The sequence below is a fragment of the Chiloscyllium punctatum genome, chromosome 14 (genome assembly GCF_047496795.1).
Source record: "Chiloscyllium punctatum isolate Juve2018m chromosome 14, sChiPun1.3, whole genome shotgun sequence".
NCBI lineage: Eukaryota > Metazoa > Chordata > Chondrichthyes > Orectolobiformes > Hemiscylliidae > Chiloscyllium > Chiloscyllium punctatum.
This window is the reverse complement of record NC_092752.1, coordinates 10,575,462-10,601,281: the sequence shown is the minus strand read 5'-3', so window position 1 is coordinate 10,601,281 and position 25,820 is coordinate 10,575,462. Positions and strand designations below refer to the sequence as shown.

At 39.9% G+C, this 25,820-nt stretch overlaps 1 protein-coding gene across 3 annotated transcripts in view; it reads left to right on the top strand.

The window, feature by feature from the left end:
• ccser1 (coiled-coil serine-rich protein 1) overlaps positions 1 to 25,820 on the top strand; it is a 1,276,667-nt gene that overhangs the window by 282,413 nt on the left and 968,434 nt on the right. For all 3 annotated transcript variants that reach the window (XM_072583863.1, XM_072583864.1, XM_072583865.1), the window contains exon 4: positions 13,699 to 13,813. In XM_072583863.1, the coding sequence (XP_072439964.1) occupies positions 13,699 to 13,813 (115 nt within the window). The remainder of the gene's footprint in view (positions 1 to 13,698; positions 13,814 to 25,820) is intronic.

Genomic DNA, 25,820 nt, shown 5'->3' with positions numbered 1-25,820 from the left:
CAGTGGCAGTGTCTCGACTTTTAGGACTGTAGGCCTTGTAATAGATACGGGTTTCTCAGGGACCTGTCCTCAATCAGTGGCTGGATACCTCAGCAGTTTATTTATTGGTTGTCTCTGGGAAGACTGCCCAGGCTGGTGTGGTGGTAGTCAGAATGAGGTTGGGACTGCTTGCTGTCTCTGTCTCTGACAAATGGCTCCATTCAAGCCAGTGAATTTGGCAGAGGTACGGTTGTGACTGAGTGCTGTGCATTGTACATCCATAATCAGCTTCAAAGCCTTGTACCCAGTGAGGTGCCCCAGTGGCAGGCTGTATGCTTTACCCCGCGGTAAACATATTGTGTTTATAATTACCTAGCTTAACTTGTGTTGTTCCATTCTCATTATTGGCATATTAATGGAAGCACATTAGGGAAAAAAAAGATATTAAATTGTTGACCCATTTAGGGGCCTGCTTGACTATAGGGAAGATTTATACCGAAACAAATGTCCAGGTAGCATTGCCATTTGCTTCGAATTCCAAATCAAATTTTACTAGCTCTCAGATTCCAAACTTATCTGTATAATTTGATGCCCAAATTGCAATTTAATTTAATATTTTTTAATGGTTATTATACTCCTGTCCTTACACATTGCTTTCTTCAATATTTTTTGAGCTGCTGCATTGGCTTCAGCTTTCCATTTCTGGCCCTCTTTTTGTGAATGATGCGCTTTGGGAGAGAAAATAATCTCTGATGCTTGAAAGTAATTCCACACTACTCACCATCCTAACTTGGAAATATATCACGGTTCCTTCACTGTTGCTGGACCAAATCTTGGAACTTCCTACTTATAATCATTTTGTGGATACCTGCTCCAAATACACTGCAGTACTTCAAGAGAGCAGCTCACTGCCATCTGCTTGAGGGCAACTTATGATGAGCTGACCCAGCAAGCAGAGCCCACATCCTATTAATGAATTAGACCAACAATAGAAGATCTCCAGTATTAGTTATGGTTCACTCTTGGCAGTATTCTTACCTTTGCTTCACAAGGCTCTGGGTTCAAATCCCACCCCCAAGATTTGGGTGCAGAAGTCAAAGTTGGCTTTGCATTATGATGCTGAGGAAGATGCACTTTGCATGAGATGTTAAATAAGGCTACATCTGCCTTCTCAGGCAAAAGCACCCATGGTACTAATTTGAAGAACAGGCGGAGCATTTCTCCAGTATCCCCGTCATTATTTATCCCTCAATTAATGTCCCAGGGAAAGCGATGAAGATCTAAAGTCCAGAGCCATAAACATGACCTACTCTGGCTTCTTTGTTCCTATATTAGCCCTGCATTTTATCCATTTAGGAAGAAGAGGTAACTTCTGAATAGATCCGATGGTAGCATTGCATTTGCAGTAAGAATTAAAACAAGGATATGATGGATGGGATAATTAGAAACTGTATTCTTCTTTGTCATTTTGTTCATTGCTCTTGCCCCTATTTTACAATATTTGTCTTACTCCTGAATGAAGTATTAGCAGTGCAGCACTGCAGTGTAAATGGGGTTCCAGACTGTGAAGCTAATGCTGTGGTAATTATGAATTAGCAAAGCAAATTACCTGTACTCCAAATAGAGTTGGTAGGCTGGATCTGAGAAATAATGTGTTTTCAGAATAATGTTGAAAGTCCATTAAGTTTAAATGACTTGGTGCACCAAGATGTAGACTGCCAAAGACCATTGTCCTGATTTAATTTTACATTATTTAAAGCGGAAAAGGGACTTATGAAGGGTGCAGAATACTCTATCATGCCATTTCTATGGATTAGAAAGCCAAATATCTCCAGGATAAGGTGGTGGTGAGGAGATTGGCATTCCTTCCTGCAGCACAGGCTGCAAGAACTGACCATCATTTTATTGCATGTATTGGCAGAAATAAAGTGGGTTGCTCATGGCAGATTCTGCAAATATCAAAAAAAGTTCTGTTGTCTCCCTTGTGAAGCCAAAATTAGTGATCTTCATTCATGCCAAGCCCACAATGTGAATCAAGCTCATTTTTGCTTACTCCACTGTTGCTGGCTATGCTTTCAGATTTTGACTGCTTCAGCCTGAAGATCAGAATTCCCTCCTTAACAATTCCAATCTCTCCTTCTCCACCTTCAACCAACTCCTTAAAATCTATTTTTCTGACGATGCTTTTGGTTACTCTCTTTACATCTCCATATGTGATTCAGTGTCAGTGGCAACATTGCACTGAAATACTTTGGGACATTTTAAAGGTGCTTTGTAATGGCCAGATTTCATATGGAAATGTTTAGAATTTTTTTTTTCCCTTTTTAAATGGAAATTCTTGACTCTTCTGTTGACTCCAACTTATTGAATATGCATTTATTTAGCTGATAATTTCCCCCCTTTCCCCATGGAGAATGCAATATTTCTCTTCTATGTGGCATTTTCCCATTGTGGGAAAGGCTCCTAATAATTTAATGAGAGGTCTAGATTTTGTGAGGAATTGCTTCTCTACTCCTTATGTTATGAAAGAGCTCTGCATTTCTGGCAGGAGATTCCAACCAGGGCTCCTTCAGAAATGTGGAGCCATACTTCAAATCTGGCTACTCTTTCATTGTGCAGAACTTTCAAGGCAAGGCACTTTGTATCCCTTTTTCTTGGGTCAGTTGCTGAACTTGGTAATTTAAAAATCCAACCTCACAAACCGCCACTTTGTCAGCTCCTATGCATGGATAAACACTGACAATCAGCTGATAAAGGATCAGCGCTCTGAAAGCTAGTGCTTCCAAATAAACCTTTTGGACTGTAACCTGGTGTTGTGTGATTTTTAATAACATAAGGTAAGTATGAGTTAGGTTGCTGGGACTGTAGGGTGTCAGATGAACAGCATGCCAAGTGGGCAAAGGGTACAATTCCAAGTGGACTAGGTTGGTAGAATGCAAGGGAGCCAGGTTAAGTGATAGAATGTTTAGGGTATGTGGAATTGGCAGGAGGTATTTGGGTCTAGAGGGGAGAAGGAGCGTGCTGGGACCCATTGGGGGAGAGAGAGGATGCTGGGACTCATTCGGAGAGGGAGCCAAGATGTCGGGAGAGGGAGGGTGTTGGGCTGGCAGGAGAGAGGGAAGGTATTTAGACCCATTGGAGAGATGGAGTATGTTGGGTCTCAAAATGGAGTGGATGTTGGATGTTGGAACCCAGGGAGAGAGTGTGGGTGTCAGTTGCTGAGGAGTGGAGTGTCAAGTCCTCAATGGAGAGGGAGGCTGCAAGGCATTTGGGAGTGTATGGGTTATGTTGGGGAAGCACTTGATTAGTTACTCATGAGTTAGACTAGAGATATAAGTCTAACATTTCTTGAGTAACTATTAACTGAAATGGAACCATCTGAATTTTCTGATTTAAATTGACACTTTCAGAGGATTCCAAGCATAGGGGAATTGCTCAATGGGACTTTCAATTTCCCAGGCAATTCTCTTGGAGTCTGAAACCAAAAGAGGAAATGCTGGAAAATCTCAGCAGGTCTGGCAGCATCTGTAAGGAGAGAAAAGAGCTGATGTTTTAAGTCTAACTGACCCTTTGTCAAAGCTAGACAAAGAGTCAGTTAGACTCGAAACATCAGCTCTTTTCTCTCCTTACAGATGCTGCCAGACCTGCTGAGACTTTCCAGCATTTTCTCTTTTGGTTTCAGATTCCAGCATCCGCAGTAATTTGCTTTTATCCCTTGGAGTCTGCTGTGTTGGGTATTTGCTGGAAAAGCGCAGCAGGTCAGGCAGCATCCAAGGAACAGGAGAATCTACTTTTCGGTCATAAGCCCTTCCCTTCCTGCGCTTTTCCAGCAACACATTTTTCAGCTCTGATCTCCAGCATCTGCAGTCCTCACTTTCTCCCTATGTTGGGTATTTCTCTGGATCAAAATGCACAACTCCCAACTATACTGGAGAAACAGCCGTCAGAGAACTGGGGCCTGTCCTGTGCACATCATCATTGTTATAAATATGTATTGTTCAAGTAATTTAAAGGATAGTTCTAGGCAGCATTTGCCAAAAACAAATAAAAGCAAAGCACTTCAGTTGCTAGAAATTTGAAATAAAAGCAGAAATTGCTGGAGAAACACAGCAGGTCTGCCAGCATCTGTGGGTAGAGTAACAGGGTGAATTCAAGTCCATTCAAAATCAATAGCTGATTTTCTCCAATGTTTTGTTTTTAGTCGCAAAACTCATTCTGTTGTAAATTTGAAAATGAGCATTGCATCAAATATTGTGTATTTGGGCACTGGATGGCGCCAGTGGACTTTATATGAAGCAGTTTTCTGCCTGCTGTTTTCTACAAGCAGAAATTACACTGCTTCAGACATTGTATGAATTCACTTGTTGGGTAATACTGAATTTACTTACTTTGTCTTAGATTTGATAATTGTATCAAAGCTCAACAGTGTACGTATAGTTTCCAGTTTGGCTGCAGTTGCACTGTGCATTTGTTGCCATTTGAAAATTGAAAATGTGCAAACTATAACACGTTAGAGAACTATTTGCGAAAAATAAATTTCAATTTGAGCAACCTTCAGGTAAACTGAAATACAGCACTCAAACTACTCTTGAACGTTTGCAGTGAGTGATCCAGAATTGCACTGTGTTCAATGATGTATGTTCTCCAAGGAATGCAGATAATTTGAAACTTTGCTTGATTTTGTGTTCTTTTGGCTGCAAGCAGCGACATTTTTCAAAAAAAGCAAATTAATTAAATGTAAATGGGGTATTGTCCCTTCATTGTCACATAATTGAAACACTGCCTCACACACTTTGCCGATGCAGAGGTAATTTAAAATTCTGCTACTCCAATGTAATTGTGTTAAAAAGATAGATTCATAAGCTAAGGTAACAAGATTTTATTTTAGCCTTGAGCTGCAGAGGCAAGAAATAGTAGGAAATTTCTTTCAGTTAAATGAAAATGCATATTTTATAGCACAGCTTGAGGCATTAATTGTACTGCAAGAGGCATTGTTTTAAAAATACCCTGCCTGTTAATTTTTCTTTTGCCTTTTCTGTTCCATTTGAAATTTGTTGAGAGTTTCTTCCAGCGTAACCTGATTCCAAACTGGTCAGAAAGTGAGACAGAGCCTGTCAATATTTAATTCCGAGACAAAAGTATTCTATACTGATTCAAAATGCTGGTAAACTAGCTAGAATTCTCTAAATTTATGCCCATCCTGCATTTTATTTCTATTTGATGAGGAAAATAGTGATTTAAGATTTAAGACAAAGTTTGAATTTAAGGTTACATATTTCTTCCTGGTGCAGTAGAGGGTGCTATTTCATTCATTAATTCATTTTTTTTTGTGTTTTGGTGCTGCACGATGAATTTGGGTTCAAGCCAGACTGACCGTACAGAAGAGAAGTTAGAGAACTGTCTTTCGCCTTTGACTTTAGTGTAATACTATGTATTACTGCTATATTTAGTATAGCAGTAAAACAAAATACTGCTATACTTAATACTCAAGGCTATAATGAGCTCTAGTTCTTTGTTAAAGGCCAATTTATCATCATTGTGCTTTCATGTCTGTGCTCCTTTAAGACTCCCATTCCAGAGTATTTTAATTTCACCGATTCTGCGCTATTTATGCTTAGTGATATGCAGCTCTGACATCATCACAAGATTGCTCCAGGGTCCTCAAGTTCTTGAACAACAATTGTCCAGAATTAGAAACCTATGGAAATAAAACAAACCACAGAATAAGAGCATATGACATAGGAGCAGATTTAGGCCATTTGGCCCATCATGTCTGCTTCACCATTCAATTAGATTGACTGATCTGATAATCCTCACCACTTTCCTGCTGTTTTCAGTTAAATCTTGATTCTCTTACTGATTAAAAATCTGTCTCTTCATCTTGAATGAACCTTACAAACACTCTGTCATAACAGATTCCCCAGGTTCATTATCTTCTGAGGGAATACACTTTTCTACATCTATGTTAAATAAATCCATCTGAAGACAGAGCATAATGTGTTTTTCAGAAATTCATAAACTCAGAAGAATGCGCTGATAATCATGCCTTACTTTCCCACAAGTCATCACAAAATGCACAAGTCCTCAGTCGGCCATCATAATGACCATTTTCCTTGACTGACTTCTTTCCAGGCCAACAACAATTTTGTTATTGTAAATACCACATCTTTTCATTCCCTTTATCTTTGGACTAGGGACTGAAAAAGGAAGATACTGCTTTAAATCAAAGGGACGGTGTAAGGAGATGCCCATGGTTTTAAGAAAAAAAAACTGTGTTCACTTGAGCACAGACAGTTCTGTACAATGTTGCCTTATTTTGCAATAATGACAGCAAAAGCAGACAGAATGGACCTGATTAATTCTGAACTCAGGGAAAAGTGCTTGGCAGCTATGTTTTGAATGGCTCCTAACCAGGTGGCCATGACTCACGTGGGAGCCAGGGACATTGGGCCTGCCAAGAGAAAACATCATAAGTCTCCTTTCTCCAGTGTGAAGGAACCAGAAAGTTTCTAGTAGCAGCTAGCTGTCTTCCTCTATCCTATCTCTGCAAATTCCCTGTGGGAAGGGATGAAACATCTTCAGAGACATTGAAGGATCTATTCTCAACCAGTCAACGAAAGACTAAACATCATTGTACATCCAAAATGGAAAGGAACTGACAGAAAACAACTCAGCGCCAATCAAGACCATAGAAATTGTTATCAAACTGAATTTTCTTGATTTCTTTTCCCTTTTCTATCCTTAATATCCATGTCTTGTCTGTCTCCTGTTTCTGTCTTTATATATCTAAAATGTTTTAGAAGGGATAGAATTTACAGTGCTATCAGTTCGCAGTTTATATATTTTTTGCCCTTGTGAAAGACAATTTGTTTACAATGTATATGATTCTATGAATTTAATTGTTATTTTCTTGTTCAATACACAAACCTAGTATGCATTCTTTAAACTGAATTAGACAATCAGGTAGAATTGGGCAATTTGGTGGTTTAATCAACTCATTAAATGGTGGTACAGATGATGCTTGTATTTCAACTATCGAACTGTTCAATGTCCATTGCAGTTTATCGGAAAAAGGATCGACTCCTTAAAAATAATAGAAACAAAAGTGTGGAGAATATTCAGTTTGTGACAGCGTCGATGGAGGGAAACACAGCGTTAACTTTTCAGGCTGATGACCTTCCGTTAGAAATACCTCAAACCCTGAAGAAGTTCTACGTTGTTATATTCATAGCTGTTATTCTAAATTGTTTGCAATTTTACATTCAGAAGGATTAGTATGTGGGAGTGAATTACAATGAAATTCACTGGCAGGGTTGTGGGGAAAATCTGGACGGATTGGAATACTAAGAAAATTATGTTCCTGTTACATATGGAATTCTGGTTAAACCACATGGAAAAGGTTGTGTTCGGTTTTGGATATTGCACTTCAGGCTGGATAAATTGACACTGAAGTAGCACAGTATAGATTCACCAGAGTGGAAACTGAACTAGAAACCTGAGGATGGCAGCTTGCAAAGACTTTGGATTGACTTGAGCACAGAAGATTAAAAATAATCTAATTGAGGCATTTCAAATGATTAACATGTTCAATAGATACTAAGAAATTATCTCTTCTGGTCGTATAATATAGGATGTGGATGCATAACCTCAAATTTGGGCTCCTACCTCAGTTGAGACCAACACCATAACTTCCTTGTTTTTGTACTGTGTGCTCTGTTTATAAAGCCCAGGATCCAATGTGGCTTTTTAATGACTTTCTCAACCTGCCTTGCTGCTTCCAATGATTTGTGCACATGCACTTATCCCTAGGCCCATCTGCATCTGCACTCCTTCGTGTTGTATTTTTCATTTTGATGATGTTGTCTGTCCACATTCTTTCTGCCAAGAAATATCACTTATGCCTTCTCTGCTTTGAAATTTAATTTGCTATATATCTAACCATTCCACCGCCCTGTCTAATCCTCTTGATGGCTAACACAACACTCCTCAAAATTCACAGTGCTGCCAACCTTTGGGTCATCTGTAAATTGTGAAAATTGTGTCCTGCATATTCTGAGTTTACATAATAAATACAGATCAAGAAAAGCAGTGGTCTGACCCCTGTTCAGTGTCTTTCACATCTGAGCCATTCAACAGCCTTGTTGTCTATTTCCTGTCAAATTCACTCTGCACCTTGCTACAATGGAAGTGCTGTTCTTACAGTAGTACCCACTTGTAGAGATTGATGAAAAAATAAAGGTTTACTGGACAGTGTGTTAAGTGAAGGGTTCTGGATTAGTGGTGCTGGAAGAGCACAGCAGTTCAGGCAGCATCCAAGGAGCAGCGAAATGGACGTTTCGGGCAAAAGGGCTTTTGCCCGAAACGTCGATTTCACTGCTCCTTGGATGCTGCCTGCACTGCTGTGCTCTTCCAGCGCCACTAATCTAGAATCTGGTTTCCAGCATCTGCAGACATTGTTTTTACCTTGTTAAGTGAACGGATTGAGCACTGAAAGCCCTAAAGTTAAAATGATACTTGCTACTATATAGTGTTTTCTAAAGTCTCTGCTGGATGGAACTTCAGATTGAGATCTACAAAATAATTTGGGAACATGGTCAGCATGGACTGGTTGGACTGAAGAGTCTGTTTCTGTGCTGTATGACTGCTGAAATAAAAAAAGGTCCAGTATGGATCCATGTTTTGTTCTATGCACTTCTGGAGCTGGATCAGTGTTTGCTGTTCCTCTGTTATGTTTAAATTAGTACTGACGATCAGGGAAGGTTTCTTCTGTCACCGCTGGAAAATAACTGTTCAGAAGAATTCTGAATGAGATTTTGCCATACCTTTTGCAGTTTGACCAGTTGGACTTTCCAATTCTCATGTTTTTCGAGAGGGAGACAGCTACCATATCCTTTGGTCAAAGGCACACTCCCTTTCAACCAACATGCAGAAGTGAGTTACAAGAATAGTGTCAGGAATGGGAAACCTCAGTTGTGAGAATTGATTGAAGATGTGTAGGGGCAATATGGTGGCTCAGTGGTTAAGTGCTGCCTCACAACGCCATTGGCCCAGGTTTAATTTTAGTCTTGGGTGACCGTCTGTGTGGAGTTTATATTTTCTCCCTGTGTCTGTGTGTGTTTCCTTTGTGTGTTCTGGTTTTCTCCCACAGTCGGAAGATTGGCTGTGCTAAACTGCCCATAGTGGACAGGTTAGTTGGATTAGCCATGGTAAATGTGGGGTATGGGATAGGATGGGGACATGGGTCTGGGTGGGATGCCCTTCAGAGGGTCAGTGAAGACTCAATTAACTGAATGGCCTCTTCCCCCTATGTAGGGATTCTATAATTATACAGTAAGTTGAGACTGTTGTTCTTGGAGAGAGGAAGGCTGAGAAGATGTTTAACAGATGTTTTCAACATCTTGAGCAGGGTATGGAGCGCTCTGCCTGGATATGTGTTGGAGGCGGGTTCAATTGAGACATTAGATGATTATTTGGATGGAAATGATGCGTTGGAATATAGGGATAAAGCATGAATTTGGCACTAGATAGTAGAACCAGTACTGGCATGATGGGCCAAATGGCCCTCTTCTGCAATGTAACAATATTTCATGTTGCCTCAGTAAAGCAATCAACATAATCAAAGACTCTTCTACCCTCTTCAGTCGAGCAGAAGATATAAAAGTTTGAATACACGTACCAACAGATTCCAGACAGCTTCTTTCTCGTTGCTATCAGACTTTGAACGGACCTCTCCAAATGTTAATTCTGGTTTCTCTTTCTCTCCCCTTCTCTGTGGCTGTAATACTCTACTCTGCACTCTGTTCTGCTAACCTGAGGCACTTTATGTGGTATCATTTGCCTGTATGGCATACAAAACAACACTTTTTCACTATCTTGGTACATGTAGCAACAACAAATCAAACTCAAACTCTCAATCAATTCTGTGATCCTGTGATGTTGTAAATAGATTTGTAAAGCTATTAAAGGATATCTCTCTTCTCCTGTTTTTATAAACTTTGGCTGGGATTCAGTCTGTTCAGGGGGGTTTGAGTGATTTGTATTTCTAATGTATTGAACCTTTTCGCTGGTTAATGGTGCATTCACCTCAGAGTGCAGTTCCCTCTGGGAGACCATTCCCATGCACCATCCATTGGGCACTAATTAGGTTCTTAGAGGGCTCTGACCCACTACAATCCTGCTCATTTGTGAGTAGGATTGCTCCATTCAATGATTTTAGTGGTACTTGCTTCTGGTCAGCAGATGAACTTGCAGATCTCCAGCTTTTGATAATGCTCCCCCATTTACATTCATTTCTTTCTTAAGCTTCACTCTCACCGTGTTAAATGCCTTGAAGATTGGTTTTCAGAAGGCTTCAGACTTATTACATAAATGTTGTTACCTAATGTTGTGGGCGGCGCGGTGGCACAGTGGTTAGCACTGCTGCCTCACAGCGCCAGAGACCTGGGTTCAATTCCCGCCTCAGGCGACTGACTGTGTGGAGTTTGCACGTTCTCCCCGTGTCTGCGTGGGTTTCCTCCGGGTGCTCCGGTTTCCTCCCACAGTCCAAAGATGTGCAGGTCAGGTGAATTGGCCATGTTAAATTGCCCATAGTGTTAGGTAAGGGGTAGATGTAGGGGTATGGGTGGGTTGTGCTTCGGCGGGTCGATGTGGACTTGTTGGGCCAAAGGGCCTGTTTCCACACTGTAAGTAATCTAATCTTATCTAATTATGAGGGCATGCAAAAATCTGTTGAGGTAGGAGTTTTTCATCTGCCATGATATTGATGGAACCTCTCAGAAACAATGAACTGATTGAGACCTTTAAAATTCTGATATTGAAGTAAAGAAGATGTTTTTGCAAGCCAAACTTAAGAGTTCATGAATAGAGAACAGTAACTAATAAATCTAAATTGAAAGAATTGTGGGATTTTCTAGCAACAAAAACAGAGGTTGCTAGAAAAACTCAGCAGGTCTGCCAGCACCTGTGAAGAGAGGTCAGAGTTAATGTTATGGGTCTGGTGACCCTTCCTCAGTGTTGCTCAACAAAGAGACCTTGGGTGCAGATTCATAGCCCCTTGAAAGTGGGGTCTAAGGTAGAAATGATAGTGAGGAGAGCATTTAGTATGTTTTCCTTTATTGGTCGGTGCATTGAGTATAGGAGTTGGGAGATCATTGTGGCTATACAGAACACTGATTAAGCCACTTTTGGAATACTGTGTGTAGTTCATGTCGTCCTCCTACGGGAAGGATGTTGTAAAACTTGAAAGGGTTCAGAAAAGATTTCCAAGGATGTTGCCAGCATTTGAGAGTTTGAACTACAGGGAGAAGCTAAGTAGGCTGGTGCTGTCTTCCCTGGAGCGTCGGAGGCTAAGGAGTGACATTTTAAGGGTTACCTTAAAATCCTGAGGGGCATTGATAGGGTAAATTGACAAGGTCTTTTCCCTCCGTTGTGGGAGTCCAGAGACAAAGGTCATAGGTTTAGAGTGAGTGTGGAAAGATTTAAAAGGGACCTAAGGGGGAACTTTTTCATGCAGAGGGTGGTGGGTGTATAGAATGAGCTGCCAGAGGAAGTGGTGGAGGCTGGTACAATTGCAACATTTTAAAGGGCATTTGGATGGGTATATGAATAGGAAGGGTTTGGAGGGTTATAGGCCAAGTGCTGGCAAATGGGACATGATTAGGTTAGGATATCTGGTTGGCATGGATGAGTTGGACCGAAGGTTCTGTTTCCGTGCTGTACATCTCTAAGATTCTGACTCTAATGAATCCAATTTATTATTCAGGAAATGTATCATCACCAAAACAGTATTGAGAATGTGGAACACAATGCAAAATAGAGTTGTGTGAAAAGCGTAAGTCCATTTGAAGGAAAATTAATTAAGTACAGAGGGAGAATTTTTAAAAAATCATTCGGGGCTGCAGGCTTTGCTGGCTGGGTCAGTATTTAGTGCCCATCCTTAGCTGACGACCTTGAACTGCTGAATTCTGGTGTAAGAAGACCTGCAATGTTGTTAGGGATGGCTTTCCGGAATGTTTGACCCAGTGCCACTGAACGGGCAGCGGTATGATTCGAGGTTAGGATGGTTGGTGGCTTGGGGGATGAACTTGCAGGTGGTAGTGATTTATATGTTCATACAATGGGATGAAGTGAGGTGAGAGGATACCCTGGTGGAGCATTGACTTGATGGGTCAAATGGCCTGTTTATATAATTTCTACAAAACTGTTAATCCTTACTTGAATCGATATTCCAAAAAGTTACTGTGGATTAAATAGGTGAAAATAGTTAGAGATAAATGTCTGATAAAAGCTGAGAATTAATTAATTAGTGCATAGATATGAAAAACACAATCAAACCTGTTCTAAATGCAGAGCCTTGCTCAAGTTTCACAATATTCTAATGTTCTTTACAGTCAATGAAGTATCCTTTAGACTTGATTTTCAATCAGGCTCAGGCACCCATGTTGAAATGGAAAGGCACTGATTGGGGAGTTAAACTTGTCTCTGCCCCAACATGGTGAGGTGGTGGTGTAATGGTAATGTCACTGGGCTCGTAATCCCTGGTAATGTTCTGAGGACATGAATTTGAATCCCAACACAGTGTCTGGTGAATGTTGAATTCAGTGAAATCTGGAATTAAGCTGGACTAAATTTCCCATAACTTTCAATGAAATAAAACTCATCTTCTTCATGAATGCCCTTTAGGGAAGAAAATCTGCTGTCCTTACCTCTTATAGCCAGATGGGACACTCAGGAATGGAGTTGACTCTTAATGGCCCTTTGGCTCTTTTGGTGATTTCAATCAGCTCAAGGGGCAATTAGGTTTGTGCAACAAAAGCTGGTCTTGCCAGCAATGCCACACTTCATGTAAGAATGAATAAAAGACCATTTAGCCCATTGTTCTTGGACCAGCTCCTCAAATAAGTGAGTCAATTAAACCCCTCTGACTCTGTTCCCTCTTGCATCAGCTCTTCCACAAAATACGGACTAAAATATATGAACTGAAATAATTGAATAAAAAAACTGGCTGTGTAAAAGCCCATCTGTTTCATTGATATTCTATTTGGGAGGAGGTTTGACATCCTTACCTGGTCGAGGCTACATGCAACTCCAAACCCACAGCAATATGGTTGACTCTTAACAACCCTTTGGGTGATTAGGGATAAATGCAGGTTTCAGCTGGTGATGCCCATATCACATGAGCAAATAAAAAATAAATTAGTAGGGCTATGCATTGATTGAAGGTAGGAAACTTCAGCTGCGACCAGGCTTGCTATTGGCTTGCGAAGTGATAGGCAAGAGATCAGAGAACCACCAGCGTCACCATGCAGATAAATGATGATCCGCTGTATGAGCGGGAGCTATTTGAAACACCCTGTTTTGACATTTCTTCTATCATTTAACCATATAATATAATAGCTTGCCACGTTGGTCCTTAACATGATATTTTTATATTGATCTCCGAAATCAAACAGGGCCTCAGTTTGACAGATTTTCCCAAAGGTGGTTGTAAACCAAATATACCAGACCCCTGTGCAATTTTGATTCTGACCAATACACTGGTGCCCATTTCACTCTTGGATGACCGTGTCAATCCAAATTTCTTCTGAAACTTTCAATATATTTACGCTTCTAAACAGGTTTTGTAATGTTGGTAGTTGCCAGTAAAGACATTTTTTTGGCAGAATTACTTTAGTAATATCTTAAGAACTGGGTTTTCTTCTATCCCTCTCTTGACTTCAGGATGTCCTGAATAGATTAGGATCCTGTGACCTAGATGAGGATGACCTAATGCTGGACTTGGAGTTTCTGGAGGATCAACACCATCAGTGTGACAGGGATACCAGCAAACATTTTGGTAGGTCTTACCAACCTTATATCTTACTTGATTGTAACTAGAACTTGTAATGCACTTTTAACACATTGTCCATCCTGATATTTTTGCAGGAATCTAACCAATTAAAAATAGACAGCATAATGCCTCCTTAAACCAGCAAATAAGGAAACCTTGTTCAATGGTTTGCATTCTGTTGTTATGTGATTATATGTTAATATGGGAGACAGTGTCTTCTGGTAATATATTAAAGCCACACCTGAAGTCCTTATGAAAGTTGCCTTCAAGCACAGATGCACTAACCTGATGTTATCTTGTGACCCAGCAGTGGTGTTCTTACAGGGCCCACAGGATCTGGGCTTAAGTCCCACCTCGAGATGTAATGGCCATGGAGGTGTATCATAACATGCACAAATGTTATTTTCGTTAAAAATGCTTCTTTTTCCACTAACCTACTCAAGCACTGTAAGAACACAATAATGATAAATGTTTGGTGAGAGGGCTTGAAATTTTACATTAGGTATTCTCTTGATTCTAGTCAGTTTTATCTTTTTTTTGTCCATTCATAAAGGTTCATTTCATTTTAATCATACTAGCCCATGAGAGGATGTAAAACTAATTTGTCAAATTTATCATTGCTTCTGTAACTGTTGTTTCTTATTTCCTTACCATATTTTCTTATGTTAGTTTATTCTGAGTTGGGTGATAAAGAGAAAGCAGAAGGTCCTCAGTCTCCAACACCATGTGACACATGAGGGGCATTCACAGGGACTGGCCAGAAGAATTGACTCCATTTCTCTCTCCAGCAAAGCTAGTCAATTTGTGTTTTCCCTACCTCATCCATACTGAAAATGACTGAGTGAAACATTATTCATTTGACACATAATTATTCCTTTGAGCTTTGTTCGTTCAACAGTGTCCCACTGTTACCGTGTCAGTTTGTATGTCTTTGTGTGTGTTAAACCTTCCCTTTAAGTACCCAAAACCTTTGTGATAGGATTTTGTTTCAGGTTTGTGGGACTTGGGCTTTCAAACCAAGTTATTGCTGTTAATTAAGTAGGGAGATATTACAATAAATACAGATTTAAAATGATTTCAAAACAAATCATTGCCTGTACTCCACTCTGATGCCCTGAAGGAAGTTTGGTAAGTGTAGATTTTAAATTTGTCTTTGTTTAGTTTTTGATGAATTCTAACAGAAGCAGGCTGTAATCTATTTGTTATATGTCTTCTGGCACCTTTTCAGAGAGATGCATAGGAAGTCCGTGAGAGTTTAAATTAAAATTGGTTTAATGTTAGCATGCAGTGTTGATTCCAATTTGCATATTTCATTTACCTGACTAGAGTTTTCCAATGTTACAGAACTCCAAAGATTAAAAAGTCAATGCGACAATCGCTATCCTAACTTGCTGACTGTGTAATACCCTGCAGCTAATTTAAACTGGCATAGATCCAAACACAAGTATTAGTTTAATGCCCCAATGAAATCAATTAAAAATTAATTACAACATTTGAAATCATTTGAATTTTGTGGAACTGTTATGGAAGCTAAAAATCTGTCAAGCGCTTAATAGCTACAAAAATATCTGGTGTTCTCTTTCATTTTATTGATGCCTTTGCATTAGATAGTAGCAAAGAAATACAATCAAAATGGTCTACCATGCCATTTGACCCTGGTCTTTCAATTGGGAGAGAAAAGCTTTTGATTGAACTATATAAGTGTTATTATTGACCAGTTGTGGGGTTTATTGTGAAATTGGGTTCACATTAAATTTAGTCTGTGTTTCTTTTACTTGTACCCATTACATGTATTTAACTTTCCCAGTTGCTTGCTGCTTACTGTGGCTTAAGTGGAAAGGACAATGAAAAACAATTAGAGGGGAAAAAAAGGAATATAATGAAGTTATCATTAAACCATTCTACTGAATCGTTAGATTTAGAAGGTAATATCAAGAAAACAAAATTATATAATTGAGGCAAAACTTCTGCTTCATGCTTAAGTTATGAGGAATGGATAGATTTTGCAAAATCATATGGGTTAGTCAAGTGAGTGGGAAACAAATGGGGTGGCATGGTAGCTCAGTGGTTAGCACTGCTGCCTCACAGCACCAGGATCCCAGGTTCGATTCCAACCTCTGGCGACTGTCTGTGGACCACATTCCTCCCACAATCCAAAGATGTGCAGGTCAAGTGAATTGGCCATGCTAAATTGCCCATAGTGTTAGGTGCATTAGTCAGAGGGAAATGGGTCTGGGTGGGTTACTCGTCGGTGTGGACTGGTTGGGCTGAAGGGTCTGTTTCCACACTGTAGGAAATCTAATCTAATCAAAAAAAAATGGCAGATTGGGGACAATTGTTATAGAGCAGGCCAGACCCCCTCAAACATTTCAGAAAGGCAGCCCAGACCCCAACCTTTCTAGTTGTTTTAAGTACGTGTAGATATTCCAGGAGTGATGCAGCTGACCCAACCACTCTATTTTAAACAAAATAGAATTTATTTATACCCGAACAACAGGAAATTTAATTTAGAACAATGTAAATATTTGAAAACCTAACTGACATAAAAATGCAACTTAAAGGGTTGTTCCAAATACCTGCAATATCCCAGAAACACCGCTAGACGTAAAGGTAAATTCAAGCACAGGTTCTTACAGAAGAAAGACTGCAGAGAAAGAGAAGATCAGCATGGAGCTTTTTTTTTAGGTCCAACAGTCTCTCTGGGTTTCCAGCTAAGACTTAACCAGCAGCTGCAAAACAGCCAGACTGCGAAAACCAAAACATACCAGAGGAAAGCTGAGCTGGGAGAACTTACCTTCCATTGCACAAGTGTTTTTATTTAAGAAACGTAAAAGCTTCTTCAGGTAGATAGACCCAGACATGCCAGAACCTCTGCCTTCTGACACCTCTGAAAACAAAAACAAGGACAACATAACCTTGTTAAAGGAGCAGCATCATCATACCTCTGCTCTTAAAGAAAAATAAACCACCTATGTCCAAAGATGGTTTCATTTTAAACCCCTTTGATCTTAAATTGTTAGTACACACTGCAACGCATGAATACATTACATTGACTTTAAACATGCAAACATGCCCTACTACATTTTGTTTCAGTCCGTTTACTCCTGCTACTGAATACCTCAGTTTCTCATCCAAGTCTCAACAATGGTTCGGCAATCACACTTTCTTGTCTTGTCACATGCACAATTTTCAAATTGATTGGTTCTGACAACAAGCTCCTTTTAAACAGTCTGGACTTTTTGTCCTCAAATTTTTTTGGGTTAATTTCATAACTTAGGTTATGATCAGTGTATATGGTTATCTCCGGTATATTATTGGGAACATAAACACTGAAATGTTGTAACACCAACACCAAGCTCAAAGTCTCCTTCTCAACTGTTGAACATTTCTGTTGTTGAATGTTCAGTCTCTTGGAGAAATATCCGATAGGTCTTTCGATCTTATCATCATCATCCTGTAAGAGCACAGTACCAACACCCACATCACTCGCATGGATAGCCACCTTGAATAACTTTGCGTACTTCGGTGTGGCCTAGCACTGGGGCAGTGATTAACACAGCTTTCAGGCTGTCGAATGCCTTCTGACAGTCCACTGTCCACTGAAACTTCTTGCCTTTCTTTACCCATTCAGTGAGTGGAGCAGCCACACTGCTAAATTTGATACAAAGTTCCAATAAAATCCACTCAATCCCAGGAATTGTAGTATTGTTCTTTTTGTGGATGATATGGGAAACTCCCCAATTCCCTTTGTTTTTGCATTCTGTGGGGCCATTTGGCCCAGGAAGGTGACTTGGGCTTTGGCAAATTCACTTTTAGCTAGGCTAATCACCAAACCTGCATCCTGAAGTTAGTTGAACAATTCCGATAAATGTCGCAAATGTTCCTTCCATGTGTGACACAAAATCACCAGATCATCTATATATATGACAGTTGGGATATCCAGAAATTACCTTATTGGTTAATCTCAAATGTGATTGGTGCATTTTCATATCAAATGGCATGACTTTAAATTGATATAGTCCATTTGATGTTTCGAAAGCCAAAATTGACTTCGCTGTTTTGGACAAAGGTACCTGCCAGTTCCTTTTGAGCAAGTCCAACTTAGAAACGTCAGTTGTTTGTCTCACCTTTTCAACAGTCCTACGCAAATGAGGAATCGGGTATGAGTCAGTCTTTGTAACTGCATTGACTTTGTGATAGTCCATATGTAACTGTTGGGTACCATCTGGTTTAGGCACTCTTAGTATGCTCGAGTTCCAGTCTCTGTAACACAGTTCAGTTATGTCATCTTGGAGCTTGCTTTCAATCTCCTTTTGAACCTGTGCCAACGTTTAGAGGGTTGTGCCTATAAGGGTGTTGCTTAATCGGAACAGCATTTTCTATATCTACATACAATTAGTACTTCCCAGTTTATTTCCACATATCACTCCATAGCAATAACCCATTCAAGTCATTTTGATTTTCCTCTGTAAGGTAACTCAATCATTTATCCCAATTTTTGACAACTTCCTCATTGTCCAATTTAATTTGAGGAATGAGAATCCTCTGAACTTAGTTTTTCACTCTATATTGTAAAGAATAACCGTCTGCTTTTGCTTTCCTTCCCTATCAAAATACCTTTTGAGCATATTCACATGTGATATTTCTGTCTGTCTGGAGTCCTTGTCAAAGAGTTCACCTCACTCAATTTGCTTTGAATTTGATAAGGTTCACTAAACCTTGCTTTTAAAGGTTCACCTATCACTGGAAGTTAACACCTTATCTCTCATAGCAAAATTACAAGTTTTTGATTTCTTGACTGCTTCCTGTTTCATTGTATGCTGTGATCCTATAAATGCTGTCTAATCAACTCTGCTACTCTATTTAATTGTCCCACAAAATTTGACACATACTCCAAATATGTGGTCTCTGAGTTCTGACTTACCAATTTCTCCTTAATCAATTTTAGCTGGACTGAATTTGGTTGATTCATTTGGTGTATGTCTGATAGCAAAGAGTACAAATGGAATTCCTTTATCCCAGCCATCTGGATAGTAATGACTGTGAGCCCTCAACATGGTCTTTAATGTCTGATGTCACCTTTCGAGTGCTCTCTCCGAGTCTGGATGACACGGAGTAGATTTGAATTGTTTTACTCCTAAGCAGTCCATAACTTCCTTGAATAATTTTGATGTGAAGTTTGACCCTTGATCTGTTTCTTTGGGTAGTCTGTACCTTGTAAAAAATTTGAGTAACTTCTCTACAATCCTTTTTGCTGTGATATTGTGTCATGGAATCGCCTCTGGAAATCTAGTGGATACATCCATTATTGTTAACAAATACGGATTCCCACTTTTTGTTTTAGGTAGGGGTCCTACGCAATCAATTATCACTCTTGTAAAATATTCCTCAGATGCAGAAATATGTATTAAAGGTGCATGTTTATTATTGCTTGTGGTTTTCCCATTACTTGACATGTCTGGCAAAGTCCAACTAAATCCTTGTGCAGTCCAGGCCAGTAAACATGTTTTTGTATTTTAGCTTGAGTTTTTCTTACCCCTAAATGACCACCTACTGGTAGTTCATGTGCTACATGCAACACATTTTTTTTTCCATAACCCACTGGCAATACAACTTGATAAACTTTAGCCCAGTTCTCATCTGCCTGACTGTGATGGTCTCTATTTCCTCATTAAGGCATCGTTTTTAATATAGTAGTACACCACGATGCATCTAGATCTTCTTCCGTATATGCTTTTTGAAACAATTGCTTTAGTTTCTCATCTTTCTGCTGTAACTCAGTTAATTTCTGTTTTGTCATCTTTCTGCTACTGGTCAGTCTCATCCATTTGAGCAAACAGGGTTTCTGCTAACTCCACTTCAACTTTCTTTCCTGTAATGTTTGGTCTCTCCTGTTTCAACTGGTGACTTTGTGACCTCATTACCAAACAGTCAGGAAAAATCCCAGGATATGCTTCTTGCAATACCTCAGTTGCCGAAGTTTCCACTGGTTTTTCCGCCATAGTTGGCAACACTCCTATGTGTGAACCAGCTAAATAGTAAGGACAAAATCGTATTCCTGGAGCTTAGAGTTTGTACAGTACACCTACCGCAACTTTTTCATTGGGCACTCTAACCTCACTGAACATAATTGAGTACTTTATTGTCTCACCTTGAATTTCACTTACTAGCAGTTTTTCCAGCACCATTCCTTCTTGAGGTACTTATCTCTTCCTCTTTCAACATCAAAAATTGCGAGAATCTTGTCCCTTAATATTGTAACCTCTTTCGGCTCTTGGCCTATGTGAGTAACCTTCAACTTTGCAGGTATATGGTTTAAGATGATCTGGCACTTCCTCCTTAACCAACCTCCGACCAGGTTGTACACTCTGGTGCAGCTTTTTAGCCTCCACTGTGCTTTGTTACCACTCCAACAAAACTCACTGGCTTATCCTGTTTTCCTGCATTTGTCTTCCCAGTGCTTTTTCTAACCTACAAACACTGATTTCAAGTGGCCTACTTTAATGCAGTGAAAACATTGGAGCTTTTTAACTTCTCTTTCTCCTTCAAGGGGTTCTTTTTACTCTGTGTTACGTTATCCTAATGATCTTCATTAAGATTTACCTTTTCCTTACCATATGAGGAATTCTCTCTTCCCCAATTTCTATCACTCAAGGATTGAAATGGATGTTGGAAGCCAAACTTTGATTTATGAACCAACTCATAATCAGTCATTTCAGCTGCTAATCTTGCCGTTTTAACTCTCTGCTCTTCCACATGAGTACTCACTACTTTAGGAAGTGAATTTTTGAACTCCTCTAAAATAATAATTTCTCTAAGCAAATCATATTTTTGCTCTTTTTTATGCCCGTATCCACCAATTGAAATTACCTTTATTTGATGCTTTCAAACTCAAATATTGACCAAGGTCCTTTCTTAGATTCTTGAACTGCTATCTGTAAGCTTCTGGCACAAGTTCATATGCACTTAAAATGGCTTTCTCCACCACCTCATACACTCCAGATGCCACCTCTGATCGTGATGCGAATACCTCACTTAGTCCTACCTACAAGTTTTGTTTGGATTAACAAAACCCACTTAGTCACCTTTTCAAATGAGATGAGAAAGGCTTCTACATCCTTCTCATCAAATTTAGGCAATGCTTGAATATATTTAAACAGATCTTCACTAGTCCTTCGGCTACCATGGGTTTGCTCATCCTCACTAAGCTTACCTTCAGCCTTCATCTCCAACCTTTCAAGCTGACACGAAGTCTCAACTTCTGAAGTTCAAATTCTCTCTTTCTCCCTTTCTTGTCGCTCTCTTTCTTTTTCTTTCCCATCCTTCTGCGAGAGCCTTCCTCTCCTTTTCTTTATGTTCAGCTAAAAACCTTTCCTCCCTTTCTTTTAAATTCCAACTCCTGTTTCCTCACTTGCAATTTCAATTTTTCAAACTCCACTGCAGTTCTGTTTCTCTGATATACCAAAACTCTTGACCAATTCCGTTTACAATTTCAGCTTTCCTTTTTTCACTGGTTAAACCGAATTCTAACCTTTTTGCTAATTCTAAAAGTATATCTTTCATCTGTCTGTCTTGGCAAATTTGGGAAGCATCTTCAAATACCAGAACCTCAAGCAATATTAAAAGCCATTTCCAAAGATCCTAATGGCCTTTCCAGGACATTTAAGTGTTGAGCTACTTCGGATACAACCACCTTTTTGTTTGGAGACACTGCTAATTTCAGCTCCAGCCTGGCTGCCAATTCCAGCAGCTTTGTTGTGTCCACCTTTTGTAAAATGTCCAAGTCACTTCTTCCACCCCAGAAAATGATAGTGACTGAAAGAGCCATTGCTATCACATGCAATGTATAAACCAATCAAAATCAACACCCAGAACAAAAGACACTAACACCTACCACTTGCTGCCTTCGAGTCCAACAACCCTAATCCCGAATCAGAACTATAGAATAAATCTTGCAAAGAGCCCCCAATCTATTATGGACCAGACCAGACCCCCTCAAACATTTCAAGAAGGCAGTCCAGATCCTAACTTTTCCAGTTGTCTTAAGTAGGTGTAGAGTGGGGTTAATGCAGCTGGCTCAACCACTCAATTTTAAACAAAACAGAATTTATTGATACATGAACAGAAGAAGATCAAATTTAGAATAACATAACTATTTGAAAACCCAACCAACATGAAAATGCAACTTAACAAAGACCTGTTCCAAATACCTACAACATCCCATAAACACCCCTTGGCAAAAAGGTAAATTCAAACACAGGTTTTTTCAGGACAGAGACAGAGGATCAGCATGGAGCAGTCCAGCAGCCTCTGACTTCCTAGCTAAGATTTGACCAGCAGTGGCAAAACAGCTAAACCGCTAAAACCAAAACGGCACAGTGGTTAGCACTGCTGCTTCACAGTGCCAGAGACCCGGGTTCAATGCCCGCCTCAGGCGACCGACTGTGTGGAGTTTGCGCATTCTCCCTGTGTCTGCGTAGGTTTCCTCCCGGTGCTCCGGTTTCCTCCCACAGTCCAAATAAAAATGTACATGTTAGGTGAATTGACCATGCTAAAATTATCCATAGTGTTAGGAGCAGGGGTAAATGTAGGGGAATGGGTCTGGGTGGGTTGCGTTTCGGTATGGACTTGTTGGGCCGAAGGGCCTGTTTCCACACTAAGTAATCTAATCATTTCTGTAATCTAATCATTACCAGAGAAAAGCTGAGCTGGGAGAACTGTCCGCTCCTCTTTCATTGCACAAGCGTTTTTTTTTAAACTTAAAAACTGCTTCAACTGGATAACCCAGACATATCGGAACCTCTGTCTTTATGGCCCCTCTGAAAAACAAACAGGGACAACATAATCTTGTTAAAGGAGCAGCATTGTCATAAAATGCAGGAAAACATGTTGTTGTCCATGTTTGGCAGCAGTCACTGTCTAGTTGGGACTATTACTCTTGAAATTAGGCATGATTGTTCCATGGGTCGACTCAAGTCTGATATATGACCAATTTAATCTCTAGGATGATTAGTTTCTGAATGTGATCACTATTTAAGATAATAGGAGCTCACACCAGTTTACATCTGTGAAAGGAAACCGAAGACTGATTTATTATCGCAAATCTATTCTCAACATGTAGCAAAAGTAGATTATAAATTATTAATGCAAATTTAGGCAAAAAGGCATGGAGTCTGAAATCAAAGCCCAATCAAAAAGGGAAATAAGATGACTTTTGACATTGTTGTTTTTGGTTATATGGTGATTATCTTGAGATCTTTCAGTGATCCTCTGTTTGGTAACCGATCAATTAGACCTGATCTTGGCTTGATTTGGAAGCTTTCCTTTGCAAAGTATTTACAATTAAAAGGAAAAAGAGAGGGTTTTTTTCTTGCTGAAAAGCTTGTTGTATGTCATGTCTCAAATGATCTCTCTCACCTCTCAGTTCAATGACGAACTCAATCTAAAACATATTACTGGACAGCTAATTTTTTTTTCAAAGACCCAACACCTAGTGTTGGTCCCAAAAGAATCAAAATTCAGCTTGTGACAAACTTGTACGCTCTGATGTGACAAACTTGTATGCTCTGATGTAACAAAGAAGTGACCACACAATTATACTTCTCCTCATGTTTTGAAAAGAATAACTAATGCAAATTGGTATTTTTCAATTCATATTTCAAAAGAAAACATGTGGTCCTTACACAGTAAGAATACTAGAGCAGGATATTATTCAAAAAGAAAAAGACTGCAGAGTATCCTAGTACAGATAGACCTGGGTGTCCCTTACATGAATCATAACAAGTCAGAGTGCTGGTACAAGAAGTAATTAGAAAGGCAAATGGATTGTTGGCTTTTATTTCAAGAGGAATGGACAGTCAAAGTGGGGATGTTTTCCTACAGGACACTAGTAAGAGTATACCTAGAATGTTGTGTATAGTTTTAGTCACTTTACCTAAGGCAGATGTAATTGCATTGGAAGCAGTTCAACCAGATTTTATTATTTTTTTTCAGTCCAGTCCATAAACACAATACTGTTAGACTTGCATTAGGTAGTAAGGGAACAAATGAGTGCGACAAACATACGTGACCTCACCTTCACCAATGTGCCTGCCATGCTACTGAGGGACTGACCACTGTACAGTCCTGTAGAGATAAATTCCCATCTTCACATTGAGAATACCCTCCATGTTGTGTGGCATTATCACGATGCTAAATGGGATAGATTTTGAACAGATGTAGTAACTCAAGACTAGGCATTGATGAGACACTGTGGGCTGTCGGCTGCAGGAGAATTGTATTCCAACACAATCTGCAACCTCAACTTTTACCTTAAAGGCAGGGGAACAAAACTAAGTCAGTGAAAAGTGCAGAAGGGCATTCTGGGAGCAGCACTGGGTGTACATAAAAGATATCAACCTGGTGAGGCTATAACATGGGACTATTTGTGAGCCAAATGGGCATAAGCAGCAAGTGACAGACAGGACTAAGCGATTACACACCAATAGGTAATATCTGAGCTCTGCTAGTTTTGCCACATCCTGTTGCGAATGGCGGTGGTGGACAATTAAACAAACAAAAAAAAAATCACCTGGAGGAGGATTACTATAAAAAAATCCTGATCCTCAATGGTGGTGAGCCCAGCACATCAGTGCAAAAGTTGAGGCTGAACTATCTGAAACAATATTCAGCTGGATTTCCCGAGTAGATGATCCATTTTGGCTTCCTCCAGAGGTCTCCAGCGTTACAGATGCCAGCCGTTAGCCAATTCAATCCAGTCCACATGATATCAAAAATGACTGAAAGCACATAATGATGCAGGGTTTGGGCCCTGACAACATTCTGGCAATAGTACTGAAGGCATATGCTCAGAACTTGGCCTGCTACTAGCCAAGCTATTACAGTACACCGGCAACATTGGCATCAATCTAGCAACGTGGATCATTGCCCTGGTGTGTCCCATACACAAAAAGCAGAACGTGTCCAACTTCCATTCCATCAGTCTACTCTCAATCATAAGTGAAGTGATGGAACAGGTCACCAACAGTGCTATTAGGCAATACCTGCATAGCAATAACTTGCTCACTAATGCCACATTTGGCAGGAACTCTCAGTCCATGACTTCATTATAGTCTTGGTTCAGACAACAAAGGAGTAGAAATCCAGAGTTGAGGCAAGTGACTATATTTGACTAAGTGTGGCATCAAGGAGCTTGAGCAAAACTGGAGTCAATGGGAAGTGAGCAGGGAAAACTCTCCACTGGTTGGCAACATTTCTATCACAGAGAAACATGGTTAGGGTCATTGGAACTCAGTCAGCTTAGCTCTCGCACATTTGTCCAGGATTTCGGAAATAAAAGCAGAAATTACTAGAGAAACTCAGCAAGTCTGATAGCAATTGTGCAGAGAGAGAAAGTGTGTTAATATTTCAAGTACAATATGCCTCTTTTTGGGAACAGCTCTGAAGAAGGCCAGACTCTACCAGAAATGTTAATTCTATTTCTCTCTCTCTCCACAGATGCTGCCAGACCTGCTGAGATTCTCTCACACTCTGTTTTTAATTTCAGATTTGCGGCATCTGCAATATTTTGCTTTTATTTGTGTTGGCAGTTCCTCAGGGAGTGCCTGAACCTGACCATCTACAAGTACTTCATTAATGACTTTTCCTCCAGCATAACTTCCGCAGGTTATTGATAATTGCACAACGCTTAGCACCATTCACAATTCCTCAGACATTGAAGCAATCCTTGTCCAAATACTGCAAGTTGTGCAGAGAGAGAATCTAACCATACCCTTTGACGTTCAATGATTGTGCCATCACTGAACCTCCCAGTAGCAACATTTTGGGTGTTACCATTCACTGTAAATTAAACTGAAATAGCCCTATAAATACAATGGCTACAAAAGCAGAGCAGAAGCTATTAATTCTACAACAAGTAATTAATCTGAGTTCGCAAGCCTGTCCATCATCTACAAGGCACAAGACAGGAATATGATGAAATACTCTCCACTTGCCTGGATGAGTGCAGCTTCTG